Source organism: Anarhichas minor, unplaced genomic scaffold (genome assembly GCF_050575085.1).
Source record: "Anarhichas minor isolate MPS153535 unplaced genomic scaffold, ASM5057508v1 ptg000010l, whole genome shotgun sequence".
In the NCBI taxonomy this organism is placed as follows: Eukaryota; Metazoa; Chordata; class Actinopteri; order Perciformes; family Anarhichadidae; genus Anarhichas; species Anarhichas minor.
The window spans coordinates 12263019-12283895 of NW_027466456.1; the positions used below are offsets into that span (position 1 = coordinate 12263019).

The window sequence follows — 20877 nt, forward strand, 5'->3', positions numbered from 1 at the left end:
ATACTATTTAGATGTAGAGCAATTTCAGGGCCCTGCTATGTGCATGCTGACTCTTTGACAATACTTAATAATTTAACTCGGGAATCAGATCTATTATCTTAAATGGACACATACACAGGGGAAACTTTCTCAGGTAAATTGCAATTTGCTAATTTGACCTTTTAAAACGTATATATTGCATATTTAACTGTAACACAAGGAGTTTTGGTCATTTCTTAATGCCCCATTTTGATAATACTGTATCTCTTGTACATGCACAATGACGCACATGCTTTCATTTGATATGAAACACAGTCCTGATCCTGCTGATTGTTTCACGCTATATCACTGATTAACAGTTTGTGGCAAGAAATGTTGTAATGCACCAACAAAGGCAAAATAAAAGATTGCGATAGCAGGAAAGCCAAAGGTTCAGCAGAAGGTCTGTAACAGTGGAGAGGCCTTTTCTCCCCTGTTTGTATGCATACATGACAAGCTTGAGGTCAAACTGCAGCCCACCCACCTATTGATTTGGGCGGGCTCTGCTACGTGGCCACGACATCTCAGTCTCTGGTGAGCCACGTGGGCAGATATCGTCCCTACATGGGGCTGGGTGTGCGAGATATGTTTTTAAGGCCGCTGTCAACCATTAAACTCCTTGCACCGCCCATCCATCACTCTGATTGACGGTGCAAGCACTCGACCTTGATGTGTCTGCGCAGCAAGCTGCTCCATACTGAGGAGCAGCAGTGTAGCACAATGCCTGTTTTTAGCCTTTCTGGGCCAGATTAAGTCTCAATGTGAGAAACCTTTCTCTGAACCCTCAGCTATCTATGTCTCCATCTTTCTGCTTTCAGACACAAAACGTTATCACTACATCTGCACTGGCGCTGAATAAATGCCTTCACGCTAAAGCACATTAGATTATTATCTAGGTCATAATTTTCTGCCAGGCTCGTTTGGAGGTATAGGTCTTATGTAAAGATTTCTGTGAGGGAAGTAACACTTTACCAGGAGTACCAAACAACTGACGCTGAGTGGGGTATCAGTTATTTGCGTGCTGTCTTTCAACACGCTGATTTATAATCTTAAATTGCTGTTACACCCACTTCCCCTCGTTTGGTCTGCTCAGCTTTGCCCTGCCCAGTTTGGGCATCCATCATCGCGATACTACTCATTAGCATTGCGGTTACAACAGATTGCTCACAGCTACATTCATCAAACTCTCGAGAGCCCTGGGAAAGCTGGCTGCGATTAGCGATTCTTATCCAAATCTACAAGCCACGGCAGCTGACGGTAGCAGGCAGGAATGGAGTGCAGCATGTTGGCGTGGGATAGTTCTCATTCTGGTTTCATGTCCTGTCATCGTCAACTGGTTTTCACCTTTTCCTCATGCCAGCAGGGGATACTGTATATCCAATTATATAGGCCTCACTCACAACTTCTCACACCATAAAGAAACCACGTACTTGAAGATCATTGAATTCCTGGCACATCATTGAATTTCCAGGAGTGTATTCTGGTACCAGGAAAGTCATGACGTCTGGGAATGAAAGGGAAACGTACACGTTAGTCGTTTGCAGCAAAATATGTTTTAAAACCTGACTGTTTCCGTCCAACTAGAGTGGAAACCAAACTGAGAATCTTCATTAACAAACCAGGATAGAGGTAATCTTGCAGATCGTGGACATCTTGTGTTTTGTTCCACAGTTGACACATTATTTATTTTATGTATTCAGCAGCTCTGCCTGTATCGTTGTTACTGTCTTTCTACCTCGCTTATCGCTTTATTTCATGTTTAGGGTAAATGTGACTGTCGCAGATAAGGTGAAGCCAGATGCAGTCAGTCACGTCGTTGTTGTTTGTCTCAGCAGGCTGTTGGCTCCTCTTCCTCAGTCGATGGAGTTGATTTTACGAGGTCATCTGGTCAATTAGGATTATGATGTGTTTGATCCTGCCTTGATCAATAAAACACCGTTCTTTGCCTCTGCAATCAGACAACTCTATTGTTGCTGTTAATTGTGTGCGGGAGGGGGGGAGGGGGGAGTCCATTTATTTCAGTCATTGTAGTTTCTGCCACATTGCTGTCAGCTCGATTGACTGCCTGGATTAAAGTGTTTTCCCAAAGAAAATTAGAAGCACAAGGAAGCAATTTAATTTGCTAACTGACGAAGGAGGTGGTGTCTAATTGTCACTGTATTTGAACAGTTCAGCGGACATACATTTGTTAATTACAATGTTTTTCTAACCTTTGTAAGAGAAAATACCCTTGTATTCGTTTTACGCTGTTAGTTATTTTGTTGAAATATTTTGTGATAAAGAGCTTATTGCTTTGTTTTGCCATGTGTCTATGTCTGTCTCAGTTTTGCTTGTCTGTCTTGTGGCTGCGTGACATTCATGTCCGTTGTCTATGAGTATAGATCTCTTTCTCTCGGTATATTCTACAATAGATTTCTCCCTCTATGACTGATGGGGTCTCGGTGCTAAATGTCATTCCCAGCAAGAAGCCCTTTCTCTTCGATGACCTCCGTAACCTGGTCTCTCTGATTAGCCTGGTTACTTGAGTCCACGTAAACACACTGTTTGATTCTGAGGCGCTGATGCTTTTTTAAAGTTTTAAGCATCAGCGCTCATTATCTAGTGATGAGCAGTGATAGCCAACATGCCTTGAGAAAGAAAAGGCACAGAAGGCACAAACTCTTTCTACATGCGTCACAGCTCTGCTCACATTGTTTGATTAACAGGTCGTTCAAACGGCAGCAAAACTGAATCCTGAGCAACAAAGAGAAAGAAAAATACGAACGTGGGTTTGTCACTCGGTTGCAGTGTTTTTTTTATTTCTCGTTTCTCAGCCGGGCCATATCTATTTAGAGGCTGGCTCGGTCCTTCTGTATCACAGTAGAAGGACATGCAGACCGACTGTACAGCTTTTGATTTATTTTCTAAAAGTCTGCAAAAGTAGTTTATTTGTGTCATTAGGGATTTCAGCTCTCCAGTGGTCAGCTATCATGCTCATCAAAACCTCTAAATCAGTTATATTCAATAAAATAAAAAGCCAATACTTCTACTACTACAATATGGCAGCTCTCCGCTTCTTTTCTGTGCTGCAGTAACCATGTTGTGTGTTTTGTAAATTGGGTGTTACTTTGTCTTGTGACTTTGACCTACATCTTTCGATGGAAAAAAAGCAATGTGACTGCAGCGTTTTGTGCCTTCAAGAGTAGAGAGATTCAGCAGAATCGTGGCTGTGTTAACTCCCTGCTTTTCTGTGATGAACATGAGTATTGCCTTCATTGCAGTAAAATTGAATTAAGGGCTGGCCCCACTCATTGAAATTCCTTCTGTACACAGAAGAAACTGTGTTTTTACTGAAGCCAAACCTTGGTGAACCCAAAACCTGATGAACCTCTTTTACAAACTAGAATTTTAGCATTGACTTCATCTGGTATCCATGTTTTTTCACCTATATGTCCACCTCCTAAACATAAGATTTAGTTTTACAAAGGTGCAGGATTAGATTGTGGGATTTAACTAAATGCTACAACTTTATATTTTCTTTGTGGGAGTACGGAGGCCATGCCATGCTGGTAGTTGTGTTTGCTTTGGTGCATTAATGATACATAAAGGGGCTTTGGCCTTGAACAATGCTGTGTTTGAATATGGCTGATCATGTGTTCATGAGCTGTATCAAGACCCCCCCCAATCCCTCTCTCTGCTCGCCATACACTCCCTTCCCCCTCTCTTCATGATTACAAATTGGCTCTGTGAGACTCCAACACTCATCATTGCATCATTGTCTCTTTTTTTTAAGAGTTAACTTGATGTAATCCTCTCTACTTGTTTAACACAAAGCAACCTTTCATACATGAGACAGCAGCTAACCATTCAAATCAGGTAAGACGAGATGTAGAACATATGTTCATACTAATCTCTTTCATGGGAATAAACAACTCAACGACTAAGATTAATATGAAGTTGTGAAACTGGTCCTCCAGCTTTGGGTGAAAGGGGATTTAGTCTCAGTGTAAACCTGATTTCTTCTGAAAAATGTAAAGACTTCCATTAAATAATACAAATAGTATGCAAGGGATTAACCTCTCCGTAACCCTAAAAGGCAGTCTATCAAAGTTTTATAATCGCATTCAAGGACTCAACGTTTCGCTTGTTCTGTAGCTCATTTAAGTTTTACAAACCAACAATAGGGAATTAAACAACTATAAGTATCACAAAGGAGTCTTTATCCCTGAGTTCCGCACTGGCAACCATTGTATTAAATTGACTTAAAGGAATAAATTAAAATGCAGCTGAAGCTCGTGATATCGAGCTGATATATCAGAGCAACTTTCATAATGAACACAGTATAAACAGTGTAGTTTGCAGGTTTATGGGTTGCTCCTTTTTATATTAATTTGGGTGTCAGAATATTAAGAACGCCTCTTAAAATATGACTTCAATGCTAAACATACATAAAAACATCATGAAAATATACTTTATGGCAGAACAGTTGTATTGAATTGTACTATATTGTCCAGGTCTACCTAATGAAGTGGCCACTGAGTGTATTTCAATGTAATGTTGTGTATTTGCACCAGCGTGTTGTGCTGTAGCTTCTTCGAGAAGCCAGTTCCCCCTGACGAATGACATTCAAGGCAGCAGGACTTTGGTCAAACATTTAAAATAATTAACTAATGTGAAGCCGTCCAATCCTAAAAGTGTGTGGGGGAGGACTGTTGCACGTAAAGTAAAAGTTTCAATCATAACTTTTTTCTTTTTAAACTCTGATTCAGAGTGTGTTTGTGTGTACGTTTTTGTAAGTATGTGTGTGTGTGTGTGTGTCAGCTTCACCTCAAGGTGATTGGCAGGTGTAAAGGAGCATGTAGACGATACCCCGGTCTCCTATCAGTTTTGGTTTTCAGTTGCAAAGCCTCTATGTACTATGTGACACTTGTGCCCCTGGCTTGCTAACTTCTATTTGCATTAATGGTGAAGGGAGCCTCCCTCCCCCTCCCCCTGTTGCTTGATGGCAACAGGCTGCTCTTTGGTTACTGATTATTTGCAGTATAAAACCACTTTGTCTTCTGGCCTGTTTATAATTCATCTCCAGACGAGCTGTCGCTGACCTTTATGCTCAGCTGGGGTGGGAAATTGTCAGACAACAGTCCACCACGTGTTCATGTGTGGCTGTGAAGTCGGACGACTTGTTACTTTGGCAGCCAACCACACAGCATTTGCTTCATTTTCCACTGTCACCATTTGTCACCAGAACAAATTCTGTCTTTGATGCTAATTCTAAGTTTGCTACAACAAAATATCTGTATCATCTGTAATTGTGGCTCCGTTGTTGGTTTTAACGTGTGCAAAAAGAGTTTTGAATAGCAAAGTCTTAGAAACCCTGCAGCTTATTAAACAATCTGGGAATTGGAAGTCTTCTAGTCAGCTCTGCTGTTTTAATGGGCTTTTTCCGTTGCAGGGGATTTGATGAAGGGGCGTTAACTGGCTCCCAGCATTACCAGTTGGCCCAGTTTCTAGTTGTTTATCTAGTTTCTTGTCGTTTATCTGAATAGCAGCGCTTTAATCCTATAGGGGCCCCTGCCCCTGTGCACATACTATAGGCACGAAAACCTAAATAAGTAAACAACACCCACCTCATCATGATAAAGTCATTCTCGCGCCGTGTGTGTGTGTGTGTGTGTGTGTGTGTGTGTGTGTGTGTGTGTGTGTGTGTGTGTGTGTGTGTGTGTGTGTGTGTGTGTGTGTGTGTGTGTGTGTGTGTGTGTGTGTGTGTGTGTGTGTGTGTGTGTGTGTGTGTGTGTGTGTGTGTGTGTGTGTGTGTGGCTATAATGTACATAAGGGTTCTGTACATGGAGCTGAAAGAGGGAAGAGATAATCAGAATGAGAGGGAAGGCGCTAGAAGAGTGACAAAGACAGAAAGTTTAAAAAAAAGAAGGAAGAGAAAAAGACAATGAGGAAACGTAGAGGTAGAAAAAAAAATGGAAAAGAAGAGAAAATATATAATGAGGGGTGGCAGTGGTGGTAACGGTTGGACAGGATCCTGATTGGCTGCTTTCAGTCAACCAGGTGTCTCACTCAGAGCTACAGCTCTCCATAATGTATCTGGTCCATTACCAGCTGCTGTCCGAGACGCAGGTTGACATGTTTTGAACTGAATCTAGTGTATGAAGAGTGATGTGTATGTCTGCAGCCACTGGACAAACCCTGTTTAGAGATCTTTCCTAAACATGGTTTTCCTTCTTTTACATCATGCTGTTTGATCGAGATGTTTTTCTCAGTCAGCCACACTAATCCAACTACTGATTTACGTCATTTGTAATGAAACAATATTTGGATGACACTGGTTCCACTACACGGCACGTCTGTTATCATCAGTTTGATTGCAGTTTGTGTGAAAATTGCAATACTGTCATGATTAGATAGAGGTGTAAACACTACCTAAAGAAGGTAAGGTAATTAGAAAAATGCCATTTAAAAGGCAATTTCCTATTTGAATTATTAATTTGATTAATTAAAGAGTATTGCAGTTCCTGTTTAAACATCACGTAGATTATTCTAGTACTATCTCAGTTATTTGATTGGCTGTGTAGGCTAAAATCACCTTGCTAAACAGAAATAAACTCCCCTATGCTGATGTGAGATTTATCAAGAGGGAAAGGCATCTCTGTATCCCCGATACTGTCATTTACCCCAGTTGTTGCAGTTGAACCTTCCAAAGTAAGACAGGAGACAGAAACAGAAGGTAACAGCTGCGAGATATTAGATTATAGTCACATGTTCATCAATACAAAGCAGGATACCATGTCTATGTCCATGTTAACAGCGAATACTGAATGAGGCTTGAAACTGGATATGCATTAGTAAGAGGGATACTGTGAGCGCGTTAACACAGTTCACACTTCACTGTAGCCTCTGAAGTGTGACAGCCCCTTCAGTTGGCAGGGAAACCGTGGAACTAATCAACACACTGCCGTGTCAACACTGTAGCGCTGCTGTTACACGTCCTTAAATTGCTTTGGAGGACCATGACAATCTCCAGCTTCGATAGTTCATTTATTTAGTGTGTTGTTGCTCACACTGATTGCTGGTGTCATTGTGGAAAGAAGTGGTTGAACTGCGTCTTGTTCGTTCAGAAACCTTTTTTCGTGCCGTGTTACCACATCTGGAGCGACAGGGATCTGTTAGTCCACTTGTTTCCATGTGACAGTGCTCCCACAGCGCCACTAGGGAAATATTTGTTTGTGTGATCAGGACAGAGAGAGGGGTGGGGGTGGAGAGCAAATAAAGCAACATGGGGGGGGATGGGAGTTTAGGGAGTAATTTCCAAGATTTATGGTGCGGCACTTCACAAAACGCATGCATCCTGTAATTACAGCCCCCCTTTGCCAGCAGGCCTGTACATTAGGCGGCATCCCCCACCTCAACCCTCCTCGTTCCCCACTCCTCTGTTCCCCCTACCGACAAGACTATAAGATCTAATGGCAACTTGGTGTCACTAATGAGGGCTGAATGCCACAATGAGGGTCAGTTTGTTAGTGGCAAGAGGCCACTACTGTCACTAATCATACCAGACTTCAGCTTGACGAGCCTTTCCTTCTCATTTCCGCTGGCTGGGAGCTTTAAAGCAAACGCAGAAATATTTTAGTAACTGACCGCAGATTGTTGTTTTATTCGGCCTCACTTGTCGATGTGGTGGGAGAGCAGCTTTAGCAAGTAAATCTGAATCAATGTCAAGTATCAGTCAAACGAGCATGCAGTTTCTTCTATCAGACTGCTTGTTTTAGCGCACACAGACTTGTTCAACAGGGATTTTTATCAGTGATTCAGTCAATACACGTGACAGGAAATTCCTAGAATTTTAATAGAGCAGCAATAACAAGCCGATCAATCAGTTAGCTGATTGTCTCATAATGAATCAATTTTGATATTTATTTTAATTTTAATTTTTTAAGCAGAAATGTCAAATGTTTTCTGTTTCCAGATTCTCCAGTGTGAAGATTTTCTTCTTTGTTTCTGTTCTTTCGGTTTTGGGACAAAACAAGCTATTTGAAGACGTCACCTTCGTCTCTGAAAAAATTTACTTTTTCACAGACATTAATCGATTAATCAAGGAAATAATTAGCAGACTTGCTGTTTTGACTCTAATAAAAAATGTACTGTCAAATTGTCTTTTTTGTATGCTGAGCTGCACGTTTGAACCGTTTTAGTTTTGGTCAGTTACACAGAACTCTTGTTTGGTCTGTAAAGTATCAGAAATGTGAAAAATGTCCATCTTATCTTCTCTCCTAAAGCCTCAGTGGAAATCTTCTGGTTGCTTGTTTTGTCCAACCAACAGTCCAAAAAACACAAAGACAACATTTTGTGTTAAAATCTTCACAATGTTGAGAAAAAATATTTGTCCTTAATCAATTATGGAAACAGTTGCTCATTAGTTTTAGTGTGTGATGGTTATTGGTGTAAGTTTCATGCTGTGAGGTTAATGATTTCCTGTGATGTGGTATGTAATGCTCTTCACTGGAATATACAACATGAGGGTTAGTTGTGACTTTGCCTGCTTGCTGTTGTGTTGTTGTGTCTGTGTAGTCACAATGTGATGCCTGTGTTTCACAATTTAACATTGACAATAACAGATTGTGAAACGCCATGACCTCACATAGATACTGTGTGATATGTAGATATAACTGTGAATGCCTCGAGTACGATACTGAAGCTGCTGCTCCGTTTACCCACCTAAGATAGAGCAACCATTAGCATTAAGTGTGTGACACATAAAGACGTCCCGCACGATTCTTCTCTATCACTCTGGCAAACCGGGCTGGGAAAACAACCACAGGCCTCAATGGCCTCACTGTACTCCCCTGAGTTGGCGCCCCTCTTTAACTGCCAACTTTCACCGAACGTTTCCAGAGCCCGGGGCCCCGCTAGCAGCTGGAGCCACATCAGGTTCTCATCAAGCCAGACTGGTCCGCAGCATTTCTTTAAGTTTCTCTCTCTGTCATCTCTTCTTATGATCAGAGGGAAACGGATTGGTTTCTCGTGAAAATATATGACGGGATTGTCATCTATTCAATGCACCATTACTTATTCAGATTGATTATGTGACACCCTGGTATTCCTCTGCTTTGGCCTTCTAATGTCAGAGCTCAAACATTTGTTGCATTTTATATGAAATAATAAGTTGTTGCGTCATCTGTCTCTCTTCTCTTCCTCTCCACAGTTGTATGAACTGGACAGGGACCCAAAAAGAAAAGAATTTCTGGATGACCTCTTCAGCTTCATGCAAAAAAGAGGTATGTAACTGTGTGTGTAACTGTGTGTGCGTGTGTGTGTGTGTGTAAGTGTACTGCATCAGTAGACCACGTTTGCTCTAACTCATCAGAGTACACCTACATCCATTCAGTGTCTTAACTAGCCGTATTATATCTCCTCGCTTTATCGACAGTCAGTGTCGTACTTAGACCGCTAATAGTTGGAGAGATGACCCGCCCCTCCTCCCCTTCTGACATATGACACAGCACCGTCTGCTCATCTTTCACTCACATGGGTGGGTTCTTTATTCATTTTCGGAGACGATTGCTTTATGGTTGCGCAGCCACTCGTCGTTCCAAAGCTATAACTAGAAGGGACACAGCGTATCAATGCCTGGGAATAGATTGATTTACCTTTCCATCCTGCTGCTTGTCCACACTAACACACTCGCACACACACACACACACACACACACACACACACACACACACTGACTCGACCACCATGTAGGATCTGCACACTGGTGACACACACAACATCAGAATTGTAAAGTGAGACAAAAAAAAATCTCAGTTCTCTTCATGCAAACAATGCATTGTCATATTTAGGAAATATTTGAAAGATTGTGTAATTTTGTATTTGCATGTACGGCTAATTTTAAATCTTCCTTCTCTCATAAATACCAAGCAGCCTTGTTAATTTGACAAGTTGAATTTATGGATGAAATAATCAGAACAGCGGGCAACGGTTGCAATGAGACTCCAGACGTGCTCACAACAACTGAACAAAACAATACTACATGTTTACAGTGTCTGAGCCACCAGCAATGGGCGGATCTCCCAAGTCTGCTCTAAGAATCTGAGAGCTCCATCTGCAGGTCGTACCGATAACTGAGGCGTCGCTCCTTAATATGCAAATCTAGGATTGATCATATTTCATGTCAAACGTGGACCTGAAGATTGAGTTTGGCTTCAGTGTGTGTTTAAATGAATATATCTTGATGAAAAGAATAATGAAGGCTTTAATTTTCCTTTCTGGGAAAAGGACATTTGTCACAGATTGATAGTATTGGAAATATTGATTAGGTCATTAACTTGTCATCTCTAGTCTGAAGACAAGAAAACAGCTTTGTCAGGTTGAGTAACAACAAATACTGGTTTGTATATTTTATGAGACGCATTTAAACACTGTAAATGTTTAAATGTTTTGTCTACTGAAAATCAAATGATCAAAATCAAAAGATCCATCACAATGAATAGACACACTCTCCTCCAGTACACCACGCTTCATTCCCCAAACATTTCCAGGTGTAATGCCTTTATTAGCACGGTTTCTGAGCGTGTTTCCTTACCGATCTGCTCCTAGCTCTGTGTGTGTGTTGTCAAAACATCCTCCAGCCTAGTTGTCTGTTGAAGGACAATGGTAGGTAAAGCAAATGTCAGATGTGGTGTTGAGTAAACCATCATTATACCTCAGCACCATTATGAGTCCTGATTAAATATTATTGGTTGGTAAAATTATTAAAGCTCTTTTCAAACCCCAAAGCAGATTCCCAGCAAGAATCCTGTCAACATGAAAAGAAGTCTCCTATTATAGTGTTTTTTAATTATTATTTTGTTGTGTTGACTTTTCCCGTGTGTGTGTGTGTGTGTGTGTGTGTGTGTGTTATTACAGGAACCCCAGTGAATCGTATTCCCATTATGGCCAAGCAGGTCCTGGATCTGTACATGCTCTACAGGCTGGTGACAGAGAAGGGCGGCCTGGTGGAGGTCATCAACAAGAAACTGTGGCGGGAGATCACCAAGGGACTCAACCTGCCTACCTCAATCACCAGTGCAGCCTTCACCCTCCGCACACAGTCAGTACACACACACACACACACACACACACACACACACACACACACACACACACACACACACACACACATAGAGTTGGTTACATTTGTGTTTGTCTGTGTTTGGATTCACACTGTTAGACTAGCCACACAGACCTGTGAGCAAAACTCACAAGCAGCCATTTTAATTGATAGTTTTTCCTGCTCAGAATAGAGATCAACAACACAACTAATTTGAGTTTTCTATACCTTAATTCAGCCACAACTCTTATACCCATGATCCTATTGTTTTTGCTCAGCGATTTCAAGCATGTGGAGCTGCTGGCTATCAGATGTCAACAACCATTTTGTTCGACCAATTAACTCCTTTGTTTGAAGTAATTTCCTGTAGTTGGCTCAGATTGCAGTACTCTCTCACTCCTAATTAGCTGCACCGCAGAGCCCTTCCCATGAGAATGAGACCGGCAGCTTTAAGATTCTTGAGCCATTATTTAGTTGATTCTTCTATCTCCTCAAGTTATTGTCCATCCCTTGAAATCCTCTTCAAGCCCAATCTGAGACAATTCTGATGACATCACTATAACATTACATTTATTTAGTTTATTAGAATGCAAAAAGTGCATTCAACCATGTGAGTACAACAACAAAAGTCGTGCAAGTGCATCAACTTCAGCAAATATGCTGAGCTGCTTCAAGTGCTAGATTTAGAGACAACATGGAGAAAGAGACTTTTTGTTTGTTTCTAACAGATCTGAACCGATAAGTTTTCAGTCTGCAATGTAAGATTAGCAGAGTTTCTGTTGTCCCGATGTCAATGGGGAGCTTGTTCCACCATTGTTTGTCTAGGACAGCAAACAGTCGAGACTTTGCTGAGCGGTAGTCGGCCCCCTTCGTAATGAGGGAGTAGCAAGTCTATTGGCGGTAGCAGAGCGTAGTGGACGGGCTGGGGTGTATGGTTTGACCATGTTCTGGATGAAGGACGGGCCTGAGGTATGGTAGGCAAGTACCAGTGTCCTAAACCGGATTCAAGCAGCCACTGGGAGCCAGTATATGGTGCGGAGGAGCACTCTTTATGATGGAAAGAGTTTTAAAGCTTTGTATTTATTTACGTTTTAGGAAGTAGTTGACATTTTCAGCGGCCGATTAAATCTCAGGACATCCCTGTGAAACATAAAGTCATTGTATTCCTTTCAGATACATGAAGTACCTGTACCCATATGAATGTGTTAAGAGAAGTCTGAGCAACCCCAACGAGCTCCAGGCAGCCATCGACAGTAATCGGCGGGAGGGCCGGCGACAGAGCTTTGGCAGCTCCCTCTTCACATACTCGCCCAACGGGACGCCCACCATGCTCTCTTCGCCAAAGCTCTCCTCATCCAGCGTGGGCCTGATGGTGGGCACCAACGGGGCCTCGCTGACCCCCATCCACAAGATCAAGAAAGGTGAGGTTTACATATTATGCTGCACTCACATTTTGAATCATTGCAACTTGCCTGTGCCATTTTTTAAATGAATATATCAATCCTTCATATGACTGGAGGTAGTTCCTCTGTGGAGTTAGGGTGTTACCAAAATAAGATATCTTAGCAAGCAGTAACAAAGTATCTCAGACCAGCTGTTTTTCTGTCCGTGTGGTCACGGAGGAACCTAATTTATGTCTTGCCTGGATAACACAGTTGTATTTGAGTTAAGTTCACCCATGTCTCCCTCTCTGTGGTTTCCTGCCAAAAGAGGATGGAGGCCACCCGCTGCCGGGGGTCAGTGTGGCTCGTCTGCCAGCGGGGGCCCTGGCGGGTCACTCGATGGCTTCTATGCAGGCAGCAGCAACACAGGCAGCGATGGCGGCTCAGATGGCAGCTCTGGAGCAACTGAGGGACAAACTGGTGGCCGGCGAGCCACCAGAGAAGAAGATGGCGCTGCCGGCTGAGGAACACCACCGACTGCTGCAGAGAGCGCTGCAACACAACCTGCTGGCCATGACCGCTCAGATACCCATGAATATCCGCATCAATAACCAAGGTACTGATTCATTCAGCTAAAACAAAACACGTTAGACAGTAAGTCTGTGCTCCCCTGTGGATATCCTTCCACTATCAAATCAACACAACACAGAAGTGTGAACCAGCTTTTTACATCTGCCGAGTCTCAAAGGGTCTGACTTTAGTGAGGTTTCTCAGACGGAAGAAGGTTAATTTTCTCACCACATTGATGTAAAATTCAACAGTCATTTCAAAATGCATGATCTGTAACTAATGTGTTGATAGGGTGCTGCTTTGAGGAATTTTAAAATCCATACTCATGTATTTAGGATTACAATAATCAATCAGTACAAAGTATGATCTTCAGAGAGATCTACTTCTGAAGAAAAAATGATAAGAATCTGCAATAATGGAACAAAATGCATATCAATATTACCACATCACATCTTCTGTGGGCATCATTGTGAATATTACATTTCATTGTTTACCCCAGAATTTACACAAGCTGGATTTCACACACTCTCCCTCTTCCTGGCAGTTAGTATCTCAAGACATTCTTGTCATCTTACCACAAACCACTGCACCCAACAGTGAGGAAGTAAACCTCAGCCGGCCTATATGTTGAACTGCTTAGCATGTAGAAGCCGTATACATACATATACACAGTGCATGTGTGTGTGTGTGTCTGAGCGGGGATTCCCGTCTGCCATCAGACACTTTGATCTTATAGAACAGTCTGTCTTGGTTGCTGTCTATCTGATTCAAAATGCAAACTGTTTCTCAGTACTGATAATACAGGTGACTTCAGAGAAATATTGAACATTTTTGCAAATTCCCACCCAATATTGTTTGTGCTGTGAGAAAGAGTATTGTGTTCTTAAATTGCTCCTTTGGTTCATAGAAATATCAGGCAGAAGTCAACTCTGGACTGATGATACAAAGACATCTTGGAGTCTTTAAACTGAATAGAAAACTACAGTTTTGTTAACGCAGCTCTTCTTTGGGGTTTGTCTTCCTTATAGACAGCAGACAGGACTCGGCCCTGAACCTCACCACCAACGGCACAAGCAGCATCAGCATGTCAGTGGAGCTCAACGGAGTGGTGTACGCTGGTGAGTGTCGCCGTCATGTAACACAGGAAGTTTAATTTAATATATAAACAGGAACTCATTGAGTTGATCAGCATTATTTTGTATCATTATTTCACATTTTCCTAGAGTAAGATAAGAAGACACTTTCATGTCTGTGTGTTAAGCCCGGAGCTACAGTAACTAGCTTAGCATAAAGACTGAAAACAGGGGGAAACATCTAGCCTTGTTTCATTTTAGCCTTGTAAAATGAACAGTTTGTGGTTTTAGCGGGAGTGACACGATGTAACCAATTGGTGCTAGCTCTGTATCTGTACTTGTCCTTTAAGCTTTATTTTAAAATGGAGATGAAATTAAACAGGTATACTTTGTATTCTAACCTTCATTTGTGTGTATCTGGTTTCTTTCCTTTCCAGGTGTTCTTTTTGCTCAGGCAGCAGCAGGGTCGGCTTTGTCCGGTGCGGTCGGATCGTCCGTCTCCAACAAGACGGTCAGCAGTCGTGTGGCTCCACAGCAGCAGCACACACCTACCTCAACCTCCAGCAATCAGTTGTCTTAACAAACCCACAGCCTTTCCCCTGTATTTTATTTTATTTTTTTTATTTCCACGCTAAGTAAAGCCAAAAATCAACCTCATTTTCTACATAATCTATGCCAAAAAGAGAAGAACCACAAACTGTACAGAAAGGCACAAACTGAAGCTCAGTTACACTATCTCAGGTTTTCTCTCAGCAACTCACCTCTTTTGTTCTTCATAGCCAAAATGATTTCGGAAAAAAAAAGATAAAATAACATCTCAACTGAGAGCCAGTATATGCTAAACAAACATGCACAACCTGTGAATTATTTATTTCTGCATAGATGTACAGAACAAAAGAGAAGTAAATAACAAGGAAAGGCAATGCACTGTTTACACTCAAACACAGCTACTGATTGACAGCAATGTTTTATTCTCTCGGGGAGAGATTTTTTTTTTGTTTTATTTTACCTTTTCATTGTTATTATTGTTATTATCTTTACTGTGTTTTATCATTTAAATCTTTAATAATCCTCTCACTGCAGGACAAATATATATATTTAGAGTTCTATAAAAAAAAAAAAAAAGAAAGTATGAATTTTCTCTATTTTTAATCAGAAAAGCTTTAAAGGTATATGTTGTTTCGTCAGGGCATATAACAATGTACCGTTGTGACCTCATTCTGTGTAAAACCGTATTCACATGGCAGCCATTTTGGATCTATATTTGGAAGAGCCCGTTGCAGGTCTGCGCTCCTGTTGTGTACCGACGTACACATCACATCAGTGCCACAGATTCTCCAGTGAAATGTAAAGCAACTGGTTCTCAATCTGCAGGAATATTGGTTCATTTTTTCATACATTTGATCCATTATTTATTGACCACCAGAGTCTCGGTGATAGATTTAACTAGAATGCTACGTAGCTGCAAGTTCAAGCGGTTGTTGTGGTTGTTCTTCCTGAGACAGCTGGCAAAGTCTAAAATCCTCACCTGCTTGTTGACATTAGGCCAGTTCAATGTATATCTGTGCCAATCTTGCAGGTTTTTCGTCAAGCTTATGTTAAAAAATTGCTGTTTTGTAAGAGGAAAGTCAGTTGTGCAGATGGGAAAATGAAATAAAACTTTTCTTAGGAGATTGTTTTTATTCTCCTTGCTGCACCTCTACATGCTGGCCTTTCTGAGCCTCGGCAGCATCCACACCGACTGTTGCTGTTTGGGGTTCAGACTGTATGTGAATATTACACGTTTTCGATTGTTCTCAGGTGTCCGTCTGCTCATCGCGTTGTACAATATCTTGACAGAGCAATGCTTTTCAACATCCTTCTCTGTGGAAAGACAATTTTCATCTTTTTTTTGTTTCTAACTTGGCCTTCTAGTCAAGTGATTGTCTTCAGGTCAGATGCATGCCTGTGTTTGTAGATAAAGCCCTTCAGCGATCAGGAGTGAGGCAGGAAATGTTGATTTCCTGACTGTCATGGATTATCAGGTGTCAGGAGACGCTTTCTGAGCTTCAGAAACTTGAAAGTTATTTCAGCTCATATCTGATGTTCTTTTGTTGTGGTTCTTTTGTATTATAGATTACAGATGCTTTTATTTTTTCGTTTCCGCTTTGTGTTTTGCATGATTTAGTGCTTCTTCTGATCCAAGTGCTTCTTATCCTATGCTGTGACAAGGACCGGGTCACCTTGAGACTAGCTGTCAGGGACATAACAGAGAATGTCTTGTGATCCTCTGACTGTTTTTAGATGTTGCTTAATCTGGGCTTTTGACAATGTGATCTCAGAGGTAATCATAGCTGCGGCTGAGCGCTCGCCTGTGTCTTAGTGTTTGTACGGACACTCACTGCAGGTAGATGTTTAAATAGTTAAGTCAGCCCCAGTGGGGATACCATATCAATAACGTGTCATTGTGTTTCTGCATTGTGAGGTAGATCAATCATTCAGCTTTTTGAACTTTAACCTGTGTTACCTCTCTGGACTGTTAAAGATTGTTACTCTGCCCTGCCCCCCCTACGCAAAGCAGCCTCATTCCTACTGACGTTAGGAAGTAAATCAGGCTTTGTAAATGGGTTCTGTTCTGAGGCCTTAACACAGCAGGAGATGACCAGAGAGCCAGCAGTACATCAGTCTAATCAGTTTTTACTGTTCCAGTCAAATATCACCAGATGGCTGTCGCGGCTTTGATTCTATTTTCGCCTCTCGGTGGGAAATCACCACCAGCTGCACCTCAAACACTGGTCAGTTTTGAAAGGTACTCTTTCTAAACGGACAGCCAACAACTCTCATTCAAAGACACGTTCTTAAAGTTTAGTAAAATAGTGAGAAGGGATCTGTCCAGCCTCACTTGTTTTATTACTTCCTCGAAAAAAAAAGTGGCGCTTTTGTTGGATTTTAAAAGGTTTCTCAGAGGCCGAACTTGAAGCAAAGACAGGATCTCATTTGTCGAGAGAAGCCGCTAATTCACTCACAGACCCACTTATTCACATTTGGTAGACAGCTGACTCTCCACAAGGGGCGTGCTGCTGATGCATTATCAGACCACTTCAATGCATGACAACCTGCGCCACCTACAGGCAAGAAAAGTAACGGCAGCAGTTTTGACTTGTAGATGTGTTGATGTCCCCACCTGCAGGCAGTGAGTGCTACTGCTTCACTTTTATGTCTTCATAGTTGCTGTTTTCTTTGTGTGACGTTGACTGAAAGCTTTTTTTCATTACCCCTGAGCTTCCTCCGGCACTTGTAGATCATTTTGATAGGCCAGCTTGCTTGTTTTGAGCCTTTAAAATGATAACTACAAAACCTCAAACACTCAGATAGAGCCGTGACAAAAGGAAAGAAAATTGCAGTTGTAACAGTTATTGCCTATAGGTGGCACTAGTGTCAAAACAACAGCAACAGATATTACTCTCCTGAGCTAAAGGTGGCACCGGTTGGCTTCTGCTGGCTCTATACCTGGACACAGTTTGAACTTGATCAAGGCTAAGCAGCAAAGCAGGACTAGACTGCGTGGTTTTCTCTTCATAACCTCTGCATTTTCTCACTGGGTGTCTGATGCTACTCACAAACCACAGCTCTTTGGCTCCGACCACCTACGTGTAACTCAACCCATGAAATAGTTTATATGTCTGAGAAACATTTGCAGAAGTCATTTTACAGATATAGAGGAGGTGATGCTAGCAACATATATCGTTTATGTGGGGAAGAGCTAGTTGTTTTGCAGATGTTGCTTCAGTCCAGCAGACTTTACAATGTGAATGGCATTCATGCAGTTTTGATGCAGTCTGATTTCAAGACTTCTCCTAACTGCTGCTCTTAAAATTGTCTCTACAGTAATGGTTATATGTTATGCTAATGTATCCGTTTATAGGCCATAACTAGGACAAAAAGATATCAGTGAAAGCAGCTGTGAATTTAATAAATCACAATGTAAAAGGATGTTTTTACTCGGTCAGTTTGGTGACATACAGAAAGCCTGGCATGCCTCTCTCTCTCTCTCTCTGTCTGTCTTCATGAGTAGCAGATGTCACAGTTGCTGGTAATGGCTGACAATCAAATAGAGACATACTGTGGCTGAAAGCATTCGTTTTTTGGGGGGGGGGAGGATTGCTGGAGAAAGCAGAGCTCAATCAATACTGATCTAAAGGATCAACATTGCTTTTTTAGAGTTGACCCTGTGACCTTTTGGCCCCTGAGGCAACATTCAAGCACCTGCCCCCTTCAATGGATCCATGTTTATTGTATATATCCATCGACCGGCTTTGTGAGATATTTGCATTTGAATAGTGGAGGTACTGCAGCTCTCGTGCTCTCACTTCAGGGAAGGTTTTTAATTGCGTGGTAGTGACAATTAGGAGACGTTATGAGAACACTGTATACCTCCAAACACTCATTGTGGTTGAAGGGACATCCCTCTAACTACAATCGAGCCTCGTTTCTACCTCAAGAACTAATAAAGCAGATTGCCTTGCTTCAGACTGTTGAAGGTTGTGGTCAAGCAGGAAAACCTCATCAAAAATGTTGCTGATGCAGGTTCATAAAGACTTTGAGTATGAAAGAGATTGTAAGGACCACAGACAATCAGATATCACCTTTGTTTATGCAAGGGGAACCTGGGATCATTGAGGGTTCTGTTCAAGCTTCAATGTCTTCACTAAGAGCTCCCCTCAGTGGAAGGTTTTTGTTATGACGCACAATCAGTTCAGATTCCCTAAATGGAGATGCAAACAGGTCTGAGCTAAGACTGCAAACATTCAGTGTCCTTCAATCTGAGCATTTACTGCAAATGAATGAACTTTCAGTGTTCATTTCCCCCCAGTGTTTCCAGAGGGTGTTCCTTGATCCTCCACTGAACCCAGACTCGATCGCTGTTCGATGCATTCACTTCCAGGATTAATTTACTTATTAAAAACAGTAAACAGTAAATATTCAAACTTGCCTTGCTCGTTTCTCTGTAGCTGTGGTCAGGCAGGTTCCTCTTTATTGAAAGAAACATTGGAGCAATGGTAGCGGTGAAAACTGCATCAGTCTTAACTCTGCATGAAACCAGAGGTTGTTTTGAGTTTCTAGCAGGTTTTTGGTTCAGACAGGTTCTTTTTCTGAATGCTACCAGCTGCTTTTTATGTGTCTGTTTGTTGTCATCGTGAGATAGACGATGCTCACTCAAGACTTTGTGTCTGCGGTTATCTCTGCTTTTTTTTCTGTCAAAGTTATATTAATGTTGTGTGGTAATGCAGTTTTAAATCTTGGGTTGATTTCTAAAGTATGCTTGTTTGGTGCATTTATGTGCTGTTGTACAGATCAGAAAACAATGACTCTGCTCGACTCATTTTCATCACATTCTTAATGCATTTTGTTTGTCTTGGAGTTTGATTTCCTGACAAGGAAGGAAGTAAATGTAGTGATTTTCAGGGGCTGACTCCCAATCAGCACAAACCCTCGGAGTCTCTTGTGGTCGGCTTGCTTGCTCTGTGCTATAACATTCAAATGTTTACCTTGAAATATTGCTGCTTTCACTTCCACCACAGCCGTAGCTAAAGAACCACTTGAAATCTTATCCAGAGTGTCTTTCTTGGAAAATTGACTCAGACACCTGTTCCCATGTTGCTGACGTGGAAATTCTTTACCATTTACGGGTTAAGGTGCATGTGGGGTTTAAGGGCTTTTGACTGAACTTCACCACAGACTTTCCCTCCATCAGGGGGACAGTGGACAAGGAAAATGAGAATTAACAAGATGCCTTCTGCTGTGACAATTGTTGTATGAATTAACCTGTATTACAAAGATTCATTAAATATAATATTTCTGAAATATGGCTGTTTAGGGCTGTGAATTATATCATGTTCATATTGTTTATTTGCTTCTTTCTTTTTTTTTTTAAAATATGCTGTAGCAACACCGGCACACTGAGATTACATTAAGAGCAGATTCATTAATATAGCGATGATAATGATTATTTTACAGATGCATGTGAAGTGCGTGTTGGCTTTGCGTGTCTTCAAGTTAACTTCAGAACTGAAACAAGGCTCTTGTCTCTTACAAGTTCTCAGGAAAATCTACCTCTACCTCCAGTTTGATGTATTTAACACAGTTACAGTTTAGTGGGTACACAAAGAGGGAGTGGGAGTTGGCACCAGGGTCTGAAATTGACTCCAACATACCAGTATTGGTTAGTGCTTAAGATTAGTTACAATCATGTGAGCTTGTATTGAAAGTATGGTGGTGTATTCATATCATTATCTCAACTGGAAACAAATAAAAATACTCTCTGCATGTATATTTATCACCCTGGTAAGTGACGGAGAGGTTTATTTTGGACTCTGGGGTGTCTTTCTCCCTCTCTCTGTGTTACAGGTTAGTTCGAGCATCAACAGGGAACCTCCAGCTCAACAGCTACTACTTAGTACTACAACAAGTGCTGCTTCTAGCACCACTGTTAGTACTATGAGTGGCTTTTCAGTCTTTTTTTTATTATTATTAATGTGTGCTTATTCCTCCTTTTTCTATCAATAACTGATTTTTTTTAATGAATGGGATGTCTACCAGTAACCACAGTAACAGTGAAGTGGCAGCGGGAAATGCATCTGTTTTTGTTTTCTTTGTTTTTGAAGGGTGAAGAGCTATTCTTGTCTATTTACTCAATATGTGTTTGTGTGAATACTTTTATTTTGAATCTGAAATTAATAAAATATCACCTTTCTTAAATGTTACCAGAGTTTTG

At 41.4% G+C, this 20877-nt stretch overlaps 1 protein-coding gene across 2 annotated transcripts in view; it reads left to right on the plus strand.

Moving 5' to 3' along the window:
* The window catches only part of arid3a (AT-rich interactive domain 3A), a 42583-nt gene extending 21717 nt beyond the window's left edge, over positions 1–20866 (plus strand). For both annotated transcript variants that reach the window (XM_076088193.1, XM_076088192.1), the window contains 6 exons: positions 9209–9281; positions 10915–11098; positions 12272–12519; positions 12809–13096; positions 14079–14168; positions 14561–20866. In XM_076088193.1, coding sequence (XP_075944308.1) covers positions 9209–9281; positions 10915–11098; positions 12272–12519; positions 12809–13096; positions 14079–14168; positions 14561–14703 — 1026 coding nt within the window. In that variant the 3' untranslated portion in view covers positions 14704–20866. The remainder of the gene's footprint in view (positions 1–9208; positions 9282–10914; positions 11099–12271; positions 12520–12808; positions 13097–14078; positions 14169–14560) is intronic.
* Positions 20867–20877: the final 11 nt, after the last annotated feature.